Source organism: Sphaerodactylus townsendi, linkage group LG02, assembly GCF_021028975.2.
Source record: "Sphaerodactylus townsendi isolate TG3544 linkage group LG02, MPM_Stown_v2.3, whole genome shotgun sequence".
In the NCBI taxonomy this organism is placed as follows: Eukaryota; Metazoa; Chordata; class Lepidosauria; order Squamata; family Sphaerodactylidae; genus Sphaerodactylus; species Sphaerodactylus townsendi.
The window spans coordinates 48,460,178-48,473,862 of record NC_059426.1 but is presented as its reverse complement, the minus strand read 5'-3'; the positions used below and the strand labels follow the sequence as shown (position 1 = coordinate 48,473,862).

The 13,685-nt window shown below is 37.8% G+C and overlaps 1 protein-coding gene across 1 annotated transcript in view; it reads right to left on the bottom strand.

Moving 5' to 3' along the window:
* The window catches only part of LRP1B (LDL receptor related protein 1B), a 353,740-nt gene that overhangs the window by 125,122 nt on the left and 214,933 nt on the right, over window positions 1-13,685 (bottom strand). The window contains exons 45-47 of the mRNA XM_048484494.1: window positions 9,144-9,263; window positions 7,815-7,943; window positions 4,570-4,692 (exon numbers count right to left, since the gene is read on the bottom strand). Of these exons, the coding sequence (XP_048340451.1) occupies window positions 4,570-4,692; window positions 7,815-7,943; window positions 9,144-9,263 (372 nt within the window). The remainder of the gene's footprint in view (window positions 1-4,569; window positions 4,693-7,814; window positions 7,944-9,143; window positions 9,264-13,685) is intronic.

Below are 13,685 nucleotides of genomic sequence, written 5' to 3'. Positions count from 1 at the left end.
ATTAAGTATTCATTTACAGAAATAATAGAGGAGTCATAGGATAACTCCTTTAAAGGAAGGAGAAATTTAATACCTGAGTTCACTTTCTTCAAATGATTTTATACCATTTGGGGGGAGTTCTTCCCTATCAGCAGATGGAGACAGAGCATTTGAACTTCAGTGTTAAGACACCTCTTTCACGATCCTTGGTTTATTGTTGGAAAAGTATTACTACAGATGCCTTAAAACAAAGTTATATACTCTAAAATTAATAATCAGAAGAACTCATTAAACAATATAATTCAATCTTAAAATTATGCCATTTGAAGTTTAAATTGTCTTAGGGGAGGCAGTCTAGACTGGTATAGAAGAACTCAAAGAAGGGGAAATTGGCAGGTATTAAATTTCTCCTTGTGTCATTCTTCTATACCAAGCAAGATTCTTGAGACCTCCCATAGGCTGCTGTTGAATTCCAGAACTTCATGAGTGACTGAAGCATCTATGCAAAGGAGTTGTATCAATCAAAGGTTTTAACTTCACCATTAGTACATATGCCTGAGAATTTGAAAACATTTGAAATGAATATCTGGTAGACTACAGTGCAAACAGAGTTATACCCCTTTATATCTACTGAAGACAATGGGCTTAGCAGGCTGTTACTCTGTTTAACATTACCCTGCCAGAATTATAAAGTGTACTATAGCTACCACACTTTTGTCTTCCTAACATGTTCCTGTAATAAACTGTCTCTCAAGCAGCACTTTGGGAATGAACAATACGTCTTAACCTAACGCACTCTTAGGAGTTTCAGTGCATTAGAGATCTACCTTGAGGCTTGTTTTAAAAACACCATGCACATTTGTGATATGTGAAGTTAAAAATCCTTAAAATTACAAATAACAGGATCCAAGAAGAAAGTTAACCTGGCTGTGAAGATTGTGGATTTCTGCAGAAAGATTCTCCCTATCTGTGCACTGAAGACTGCTCTTCAATAAATCAAGATCTCCACTGGAGAAAAGTTCCTCTTCTCTTTATGTATTACCCCAATATATCCCTGGAGGTTGATAACCATCAAGATACTGATTGCAAATAGGATTTTTGATTTTCTCTAATGGGAATTTTCTTTTCTCTTGAAATAAAAATGGCACTTCTGAAAATATGAGTAGGAAGTTTAGACTACATGCACTCCAGTTAGCAAATAAGACAAGACTACAAAAATAGTTATTAGACCTCTGTGGATAAAATCACTTCATATTTTTAAAAATACCTGAATGCCAAAAATGATAAAATACTATAATAAACAAATCCACAGAGCCCACTTATTAGATGAATTTCATTGCTTTAAATTTATAGGGAGATTTTTTCTGTTCTATATTTTCTTAACTTACACTATTACATTTCATCAATACTGCAAAAGGTAATAAAGCACCAAGATAAACACATTCATTTTCTATTCAAACTTGGCAAGGACATTCCTCTCAAACAATTATAAACTACAGTATTTTTTTAAAAAAGTTAATTTAACTCAATAGAAATAACAAACAATATGCATAAAATAACCAACTAGCAAAACAATGGTTAGCAAACTGTCTCTTTATCTGAACTATCTTTCATATGCAGCTATATCATTATAATCCTTAAATACGTGTCTTATTTAGGTACCATGTGATGGTGGGCATCTCATCTAAGACGCACAATGTGTGGAAGTTTTGACACACTTAGGAGTTTGTTTTTGGAATATCCCTTTTTTTAGAGGGAATGGAAATTCATCTAATCCATTTTTAAGAAGATGCAATTTCACAGCAGGTAGTACAAAATACTGGTTTTTGGTGCATTTGTCAAAAAGTATAGTTTGTTCTTTTTCAAATTAGAATCATGATTATATTCATATGGCAAACTGGAAAAATGTATACTGAAAATAGAAACTATGATTTTGTGGCAAACAAAAATAAATACTACATTGTGTGATTGTTTTAGGTCTTGAATGAGAAACACGACATGTGTAGAAAAAGAATATATTCATGTTTTTTGAGAGGACTAAATTTTGAGACATAACTGACATAGTAGGGAATGGTAGTAAATTGGGTATTTATTCAAATGTTATGTCAAACAATAGTATCTTTAATAGAGGAAGAGCCGGGGGACACCACACAGTAGGAATGGAGGGCATAACATGGGCATTAGTAAGCTCATGACTACTAACTTCCAAACTGTAAAATAGTACATGGCCAGATAATTGGTTAGGCACTCTAACCCAGGTTGTATCACATTCGCCGAAGCTGATTGACCAACAATTGGGGATCACAGCGGATCGGATGGAACGGACTGGGAATCGCTGAGTCGCACCACTGATGGTGACTTTGAGATGATCTGGTGCAAAAAAAATATTGTTTGGTCATCGTGGGGGAGGGCAGCTGACCATACGGGGATGACTCAGATTTTGCACTGAACTACTTTTTCTCTAGATACACCTTGGATTATAGGCTAACAGCAGATGTACAGTGCAATTTAGAACAGAGTTAATCCAGTCCAAGCCCAGAATGCAGTCACTCTGTTCAGGATTACACTGTTAAGCAGGTGAGTTTGGACTCTGGCCCTTTCCGCACGGGCCAAATACAGCGTCCCAGGGACAGCAAAAACGCTGTCCCCGGGAGACCGTTTGCAAGGATGCGTTGCTGCTTCACAGCAGCGCTGCCCCGGCTTTCCCCAGGACGACATGAAGCCGCCCCTGAAAACTTTAGAAAAACAGCGTGTTCCCCGCGGCACGGTGCAAACCGCACTGCCGGGAAGCCGCTATTTTCCCCATTGGCTCCACTCACCGTCTTGCGCAGCGTCCCTCTGGAGGGCTGCAGAGACCCACCCACGCTGCCCTGCGACCTCTGCAGTGTGGGCGGGTCCCTGCAGTCCTCCAGAGGGACACTGCACAAGAAGGTGAGTGGAGGGGAACCACCGAGAGGAGGCTCCATGCAGAGCCGCCTCTCCGGCTGCAGGGGCAGTCAGGGCTGCGCGCACGCTAGCGTGCAAACAGTCCCTGACCCTCCACTGGCATACTTCACACCGGCGGAGGTGCGTTTCCGTGCGTATGTGGAAAGGGCTTCTCATTTGAAAAGTAAAAGAACTTGCACTTGATCCCTACAAACTATTTATGAACAGCTTTTAATCTCAGGAATTTTAATCTCTTGGCTTTTTAAAGGCTTTCCCCCATGATCATGAGTTAAGAAAAAGTTAATTTGTAAACTTCTGGGTCACTGCTATACATAGCTGCTGCCTGTAATGAGAACTGTATTTATACCAAATTGGTATCACCAATGTGGATTATAGCAATTTTCCCAGCGATTAAACTATGTTTTCTATGTAAACAAGTCTATCTCCATATTAAAGCTGGCATCTAGAATCATCTGTAACATATTTCTATGCATAGAATTTTCAAAAAAAAGAGAGAGAATTTGCCCATTTAGTTTATATAGAAAGTTGTCTGTGAAAAGGCATGTCACACAAAGGACATGATGCTCTTGGGTCCAGAATATGAAGTGGGAAGCTGGATTCAAGGATGAATGAAGAACCAAAAGACTTGGTGTTCTCTTCGTGCCTTCATAACAACAATCAGATTGATACTGATGACTTAAGCTACTGGCTTAGCAAGAAGGTCTACTCAATCTGCCTTTCTAAAAAGTTGTAATCAAAGGAGTCTTTTAAAACAAGTGTTAAACTCCATTGAATAACTGGGAGATTTCTCCCAGCCTAGAATTATTAATAAAATCAACAATTTGCAAATCAACATGCAAGTAAACAAGAAATAATAACTGAAAATTCTGAGAGTATAAGACTCTTCAAGTATGTAGGAATCTCACAACTTTGAAATTCAAATGCTCTGTGGTCTTCTGCTGACAAGGAGAAACAAACTGAAATGAACAAGAAAAACAAATACAGATAAGTGGATTTAACAGGAAACACTGCATTTAAAATATTATTATCTTATATCAAATGCCTTTTTAAAAAGGAAAAAGCCACCAAGATCAATATCAATCATCATTTCCTTTCAGGGACCTTTTATGTTTCCGTGACAAATATTTATTAAGCTAATATAGATTAAATATAATTAAGTAAGAACACATTGATTTAGATGGTAGTAACTCTGGGAAGAGTTGTACTGTAAGTTGGAAAAGAATTCATATTAATTTCCGAGTTAAAAAGCATTTGGTGCTGTGTGGTTTCCAGGCTGTATGGCCGTGTTCTAGCAGCATTCTCTCCTGACGTTTCGCCTGCATCTGTGGCTGGCATCTTCAGAGGATATGATCTATGATATGATCCTCTGAAGATGCCAGCCACAGATGCAGGCGAAACGTCAGGAGAGAATGCTGCTAGAACACGGCCATACAGCCCGGAAACCACACTGCACCCAAGTGATTCCGGCCGTGAAAGCCTTCGACAATACATTAAAAAGCATTGTATTTTCATTATGTAATGTTTTATTCATTAGTAAAATGTGTAGAATGAAAAGAGATATTCAAATAAGTGCGTTTTTGTATCACTTTCTTTAAGATCTGCCTAACCTCTTAATTAATAATTATGTATTTAAGAAATACTTGCCACATTCCAATGATTCATCTGACCCATCTCCACAATCATCATCATGATCACATACAAACTGCTTGGAAATGCAGACTTTATTGTGACAAGTGAAAGTATTTTCATCGCAAGTATTATTAGGAGCTACCAAAAGAATAGAAGAAAAAAGATTTTTTTGAGAACACGCAGATGTTTCTGGTATTTGAAAGTATGAGGAACCAGCAATTTACAATGGGAAAACAATGATCACACAACTAAAGCTGAAATTCCAAAGGAGCTGCAACAGGGAATTAAAACTAGTTAATATTATCATTCCTCTGCTGAAGGTGAATAATTACATCATTTTGAGACATCAAGCACGGACTAGCATTTTCTGCCATCCTGTGCGTACCAACAGCCCTTTGCGATGGTCAGTCGCGATAGGGAAGGGAGCAAAAACTGATCCTTCCTGTGGAGAAATGGTCTTTTTTACTTTAATTTTCTCCCAACTTGTTTGTAGCTGTTTTAGCTAAAGGTCACACCCCAGCTGTGGATTATTTTCTATTGCGGCGGTTGGTTTGTTGAGCGACCCCTGTTCGAATGTGTTGCACCTGATAGCAATAATGACTTTGCACCAAACTGCTTTGTTAATTATGGTTAGAGTGTGATTGGTCTGTTTATGCCACCTGACCAGCAGTTCTGTATAATTGCCCTTCAACATTCAAAGAAGTACTTCTACTACTCTCATTCTTATTACTCTCTCTACGCTTCTGAGCATAACTTTTTCTTTTTCAGCCTGCTATCTTAAGCATTTTGAAGCTGTTATTCTCTGCCAGCCAGTTCTTATCAGCAATACTTTTCATCTCTCTTGCTTTGGTTGCTTTTTGTTTTGAAGCTATGCTAGCAATGTTTTATGTCATTATTTCAATCTTTGACAGTTTTTCTGTTATTTTGTTTATTGAGCAGGTGCTATACTCAATAAACCCTAAAAATATTTTATTCAATGTTTTAGCATCTGTGATTTTGTGTGTTCACCAAAATCCTGATCCACGTTGGTAAAGAGGCTAGGCAGCACTTCCTCTACACTTCCTTTTTCCTCTGTTCCTTTACACAAGAGGCAGAATATGTGACCTTGTTCCTTTCCTTCTTCCCAATACAGCTACCCAACCAATGCAGCTATCCGCAAACAGCCATCCCTTGACTTCAGCAATGACCTTTCCCAGGGTTATAAAGGGCTCCTAGAGGGGAAAGCAGGGAAGATCTTAGACCAATTGAGAATGTAATGGGTGGTTCACAGGACCACAGCTATTGTCCCCATTCTAGTAATGCCTTAGGAAATTAACCAACATTCCCTAATCTAGATAAAACAACAGAAACTGACACACCCTGAAAACTGTGAACAATTAATTCTCCAGAGTAAGACAACCATTTGTAACTGTGGAGGAAATCTACTACCCTTCTTTTTGATGGCTTATTTTGGTAAAAAAAGGAAAAGGTATTTCACTCAGTTTGTAGTACTAGGGCCGTGGTGGTGAACCTTTGGCACTCCAGATGTTATGGACTACAATTCCCATCAGCCCCTGCCAGAATGGCCCATTGGCCATGCTGGAGTGCCAAAGGTTTGCCACCACTGTACTAGGGATTGGTAGTGATACATTGAAAAGGTCAAGGAGGAGGGAGGCTCTGAAGGACTTCAGAACTTAGCCATCTCTCACTGATATGAGGTGGGTTATGCTGTACACAGCATTTAGCCCACTTCTCATACAAGAGTTATGTGCAGAAGTTGCCCCTAATATATCCCAACATCTCAGGGGGATGCAAGAATGCGTTAAACAGAATTAAGTACTTTTTTCATCTCGTTGCCTAATGATCTTACGTGTGTCTTCTCAAAAGCAATTTTTTCTCCCAAGCATGTCAGAATCCACAGTCTCTTATTATAATATATTAATGACAATGAGCTATTTCATTAATTACATATACTTGCATTGCAAGAAACACATCTTTTGAAACACAAAATATCCAGCTGTGTTCACTGAGTTGTTATTCTACAGTGCAGGTGTCTTGGTGAAAGAGAATCACTCACAGCAGCGCCTCCAGCAGCAGCTGTGACTGATGCGGCTAAGTTAGATCACATTGAGCAATTGTAAACCTTTGGTCCCTACTTGAGAAACAGGGTTCACCCAAGATTCTGTCAGCTAGGAAGCACAATATATTACCAAAACTGGATGCCACTAATTGCTTCGGGGGTTGGGCGGTATATAAATTTGAAAAATAAATAAATAAAAAGAAAAAAATCCATGGAAACATTCATTCAAAGAAGATACTGAATGACATAAGCAATATCCTTCTTTCTTCTAGTATGCTACAGGGATATGCCTTAACAAAACAGGGAAATATAATCAGTTTACATCACTTTTACCAGTTAAAGAAAAACTAGCAGAAAAGACATAGACAACTAAAACAACAGGAGCAACAAAAACATGACTCTAGCATAAGATTACTTGAATTTTGGGGAAAGAACCAAGAAAACGACAAAGAAGGCCCTTTTAAAAACACACCAACCCTCCAAAATTGAAAAATAAAAGTGTGTTCTTTTTCTTCTAAATCTGTACAGTGATGTGACCAGATGGTAGATATATGCTGTGACAAATGGATGGCATAAACAATGGCTCACATTGCCCGATTTTTTTCATATCCTGCAGTGACCATTGATATGCAACATTTCATGTGCATGCACACTGCCCTACTCATGGACTCTCCTCAAGTAACTAGTAGTGTGATCCTAAAAAGAGTTAGAACTTCTAATTAAGTCAGTTGGCTTTGAAGGGTGTAACTCTGTTTAGAACTGCAAGATTTAAGTCTAATAGCACCTTATGGACGAACAAGATTTCCAAGGTATAAACTTTCTAGTCAAAGCTCCCTTTATCAAATATTTGCTTAGGATTGTTGTGTATAGAGCCTGATAATGAAAACAAAAAATTCTGTGGCAAAAGTAATCAAATTCACTTGGTCTTCATGTGGCAGGTATCCCCACAACACTAATAAAAATTATCTTATTTAAAGTTGGTCTTAAAAAAAAGAAATCCGAATTCTTTGACATGAAGTTAAATGTGGTATTTTGAAGACTGTACATTTAACTATTAACTCAGGGGACAGCAGTTTATAAATCAAATACTTAAATTAAAAGTAATGAAATTATTTTATTTTTCAGATCGAGGCCACAACATTTGGAACTCATTAAGGGCAATCTATTAGTGTGTAGGTATATGCTGCAAAATGGTTCATACCACATCCTGCTGTAGAAAGCTCATCACTCCCATTAGGGCAGTCTCTTTCACCATCACACAGCCAATGCTGGGGAACACAGGCATAGGAATCTAAGCAGCTGAACATGTCTGGGGCACAGGTTACTGATCCTGTTAAAATATTATTGAATGTCAGTACCTTCTAAAGCATTTTATAAATATGTTAAACAACTGGGTGACCCACAAGAGCTTGGAGGGAGTATCTAGTTTCCCCCTTCCCCATTATGTCTGATTTCTCTTTTGTGAAACCTCCTTACAGTGCAGTCCTTAGATGAGTTACTCTAGTCTAAGACCATTGAAATGATTAGGTTTAGACTGGAGTAACTTTCTTTAGCATTGCACTGTTAGTCTCTGATTTATTGTTTCATTCTTTTTTTTCTCACCTACCAGTCAACCTGCCTTTATCTGCCCCCGTCTTCAGTTTTCTCTCTTTGTTTCCCTCGGCAGCCTTTATTCTTGAAATCTATGGCTGATTTGCAGTGCTGGCCATCAGGCCCACTAGCACAGTGTGGAAACCACAAAGACTTGCAGAAAGCACCACACTTTCATCAGTATTGTTACTCTTGGAAGAAAGAGCTCTTATGCAAGTGAAAATACTTGCCCCACTCAATTCCTGTGCCACCTGCAACATGGGGCAGTGCCACCACCCAAGCCCTGCCTTTCCCCATGAGCAGTTGAGAACTGAGGCTCTGCATATGCTACTAGCTCTCACCCCACTTTCACTTATTCACCACCCAACCTAGCTCAGCCTATATCTGGCCAGGCACAAAGATGAAACATTTTGATCACACTTTGACCTCTTAAAAAAGAAAAATCTTTATTTAGTATAACATAGCTTTAAATTTTAGAGAACAAGGCTTATCCTCTTCCTTTACAAATATGTGGAAGAGAAAATATGCTCTAGGCATCTGTTCTCTCCACAGATGGAGATTTGAAGAATCTTCCCAACCTCTGAATAGACCACATGCTTTGAAAAGAAAATATCCTGTAATATCTGAAGGGGAAATATTGCCTTTATTTGTTATCATGTATGTTATTCAAACAGTATGCAAACAGATTTTGACATATATTATAGGTTACGGTAAAGCATCTGTTGAGTTTGACATTATATGCTACAAAGAAAAGGAATTTGAAAACCATGATTGACAAATGTACATCTGTATAAACACCAGCCAAAATATGTGTTTCATTTAAAAATTAGTTAATTAGATATTTTATTAAAGCTGACATACATTTACATGTTTCACTGAATTCCATATCATTCTCTACAATACAAAATTTAATTAATTATGTTATCATTATAATACTTACCACAAACAGTTTTACTTTCATCTAAGCCATTTCCACAATCATCCTCCCCATCACAAATCCACTGTTTAGAGATACACTTCTGTGCAGAACAAGCAAACTGATTCCACGAACAAGAGGAATCTACAAAGAAATGTAAATCATAGTGTTGTAATGTATACAAGCAGCCTCCAGAGGAGAGTTTCTGCTTTGGATCTTGTACGGAGGGGCAGAGTGAGGGGGAGCTGTGCCTGGGGCGCACGTTCGTCCTGCACCCTGCCACACTCCCGCCCACCACACAAGGAACGCCCCCACCATGCTCCCGCATAGTCACGAGCCTGGGGCATCGCACCCCCCCCCCCGTGCCGGGGGCGCTACGCCACTGTTTGCAAATGAATTGCTGAGGGAACTAATTGAGAGAACTAATTGAGAGAACTAATTGCTAAAAGAAGGCCAAACCAGAGAAAAAGTTAGAAAGCTAAATACAAAACCTTTTTAAGTTGAAACAAAGCTAACAAGTCCTGTTGTTCACAATACTACACTGAGGTGTTGCTTATGTTTGAGATAACACTGTTCCCATGGCAACACTAATGAAATGTTTTACGTTATATGACCCATGAGTGTGACCCTCTGAAACATATTGGAAAAGAATCACCTCGTCTATTAGTCAGCTAAAATTTCCCTTCAAAATTCAAACAGCTCCCGTGAAATTTTGCCCAGTTTATTCAAGTATTTAACTATAATTAGATTGACTATAGAAGGTATGCAATTTTCCCATATCCCTACCATAAAAAACAATAAGGACTGTTTTTCTGCTACTAAACATACTATACCACATGACACAAAACTATGGGTGGGTGGAGAAAGGAACCACAATCAGCTTGGCAGGTGAAACCAAACAATAAGTTGGAGTCCACAGTTCTGTTCCACTATGAGCAAAACTCTTCTCTGGTACAAGGAATCTTTCAATGATGCAAGAGTTTCTTCCACTTAAAGAAGAGCATGTTATAACAGGTGGCAGGTTCTTTAGAGAACAGATGCACAGGACCCAACCCAGTACTTGCTTTAAAGCTAATATAGAAAGTACATTATCCTACCACTCACACACAGGTGTCAAACTCAGGCCCTCCAGGTGTTCTTGAACTACAATTCCCATCAGCCTATGCCAGCAGGGCCAATGGGCCATGCTAGCAGGGGATGCTGGGAATCATAGTCCATGAACATCTGGAGGGCCTGAGTTTGACACCTTAGAGTTATTCTAAGTCTATACTCATTTTTTTCCAAAGGAGATACCTAAATAATGCTAAAAAAATTTCATACTTTCAGAAAAGAGAATAAATGACACTACGCAGTCTAGAAGCAATAGTAAATAATATAGAATACTACAAGGAAAATTCAAGAAGTCTGGGAACTGCATATTCAACAAGGAAAACATTTTACTATATTAGAAGCACTAAAATTAAAGATAACCAAAGTAAGATAGAGTCATCTGCCAAATGCAAGAGCCAAATTCTGCTGCTAATTTCAAAAATGTTGTAAAAACTTAACTTTAATTTCATTATTATTCTATCTCTTTAAAACACACACAGACAAAAGAATATGAATTGCTTTACAGTGAAGTATCCAGATGTGCTATAAAATATTGATTAAGCTGATTTAATCCAATAAATTGTTAATGTACTGATACACATCAACAATTGTAAGAACAAAGCACATGGAAATTCTATCTGGCAAAGCTTTTTCAATTTTTAAATTACAAAATAGGTAGGATTCAATTACTCCCTGTTACAGTGGAGTCAGTGGTCAGCAGAGTTTTTCTGTAATATTTATTTATTCTGATGACTTTTTTGCAATACTGAAAAAAGACGTCTTCTGTCAAAGAAAACTTCCAACAGTTGAAATCAATCATTGGATCAAACCTGTTATAATTAATTTAAATAATTAATCATAAATTTCAGAAATTGCTATATTTACTTAAATTTCAACAGCTTTATAATAGCACTTCTACACCTTTGATTTTATGTGGTAATAAATATTTTGTTTAACATTACGCAGTTTACACTAAATATTTAGGTAACAAAAATTGACCTCCAGGTCTACCCTAAAAAGTGTCAGAAGGCTTGGTTTCTCCTCTCATGGCTTTTTTGAAACAACTTGTTTACCAGATGATAGAAGATATAGAACATCAATCTGATATTTCCAGATCACCAGATTTTAATTATACATCAAATGTTAAATATATTGTAGCTCCTACTGACATATGGCCTTATTAGAGACCAACAATACCAGAAGAGTGTTCACCCTTGCTGGGTGTTCAACTCTCCTGTCCGCAGTGCTTGATGGTAAATTCATGAAAATCCCTTATTCTGAATGGTTTCCATGTCCATTAAATAAGGTAGAATTGACTGAACATATGTTATTGACATGTCCATATTATAAAATAGCTCAATCAGAAATTATTTACCCACTATTAGATAGGAGTCTTTGTCAAACTGATAAAATAATTGGATTACCTTTTATCAGAAAAGTATCTTCAGATATTATGACAAGTCACCAGATTTTGTGTCTCAATTTTAGGATTGAAAAGTGTATTATGCAGCAGAATCTTAATGGGATTTTAATGTGTTTAATGTGTGGTGTCCTAATTTTTAACCGTGGTATGTTCGTAATCTAGAAATGGTGTTCGGTGAGTTTTTTAAATTTCAGTTACTTACATTTCTATGACTGGAATGAATGAATGAATGAATGGATGGATGGATGGATGGATGGATGGATGGATGGATGGATGGATGATTTCCAGTTCTCTCTATATTTGAAGCCATCCTCACGTTTCAGCTATGTTTGTTGCCTCGGCTTTCAGTAATCTATTGAGCACCATTCAAGATGCTGAATGAATTTCTGAAGCCTGAAATGGTTTGAAGCCATAGAAGCAAAATCCATTAAGATGTGTTAATATATATGTTTTCAAAAGTATGGACAGATTATGTTATGTCACCAGATGAGTCTTTTCAAAAGCCCACTAGTTGTTTAAGTCAAAAATACTTCAGAATCAGACAATCCAGACTGATACCTGTCTCTGACAATTGAAAAAATAATAGGAAAAAGTCATGATTAATATATGGTATTAATAAATCCTTTGATGGCTGTTGTGGGTTTTTGGGCTTTGTGGTTGTGGTCTGGTAGTTTAAGCTTCTAAAGTTTTACCTGCACCTATGGCTGGCATCTTCAAATGCATGTAATGGTAAGATGTTTCTCTCCATGGATATTTGTTTGTCCACCTCTGAAGTGGGAGGGAGATGAAGTGCATTTGCATGTGTCCAGGAGGAGCTCATTTGCAGGTGAATTTGCAAATGTGCATTTGTATCTGTGTGTCCTGGTGGTTTGAATGTGTGTGATTCATCTCAGAAATCAGTGAGGTGAGGCGGTGGGTGGAAAGAGAGAAGAAGTTTGTAGCATCTGTGGTCTTGATTTTTTTTAGAACAGGTAGCCAGGTTTTGTTGATTTTCAGAATCTCTTCCTTTTTGTTGAAACTTTCTCAGTGTTTGTGGATTTCAATGGCTTCCCTGTGTAGATTGACATAGTAGCTGTGGAGTTGTCCAGCATTTCTGTGTCATCAAAAAAGATCCCATGTCCAGTTTGGGTTAAACATGTTCAGCTACTGCTGGTTTCTCTGGTGCACTGCCTTTTGTGTACTTTAATTCTTGTCAGAATTCTACATTTTGTTGTCCTTATGTATACCTGTCCATAGCTGCATGGTATAGGATAGACTCCTATGGAGGTAAGGGGAGGGAGTCTCTTTTGTTCTTTGTTGACCATAACATTCACTATATTTTTCTGGTTTGAAGACTGTTTCAAGGTTGTGTTTTCCCATCAATTTTTCTATTTGGTTTGTGATTCTTTTGATGCACAGTAAAAATACCTTCCCCATGGGGGGCTGTTTTTCCTCAGTTGTGTGTTTTCCTCTCAGTTTTATAGATCTTCTGATTTCCATAGAAGAGTAGCCATTTGATTGCAGAGTCCAATCTAGGTGATTCAGTTCATCACTGAGAACACTCCACACTGTGTTACGAAGAGAAACACATCTTACCTTGATATGCCTCTGAAGATGTCATAGATGCAGGAGAAACTACTAGACCACAGCCATACAGCTTGGAAAACCTACAAGTCAGCTGAATTTGGCCATAAAAGCCTTTGATAAAAGCCTTTGACAAAGTACAAAGTCTTTGTTTTTCAACACTAAAGAAAGAATGATCTCAAGGAATGGATACTGGAACAGTTCTTTATTATAAAGGCATATACCACTTCAAATGTATTTCAAGGGACTGAATCCAAAGATCCATTCATAGAATACATATATTTTTTCTTACTTTTAGCACCCAGACATACATCCCTTAAGTGTCAAGAGATCCCTGGACACAGTGTGGATGACATGGGGGGGGTGGGGGGTTATAGTTTGAACAGGAAACTATGGAAACAGAATCTCTCTCCTTACAAAGAATAGAAGTGCCCTCTATTTGCTTGATAGTACATCTGGATGCAAATTTAGGAATGTAATATAGATTATTC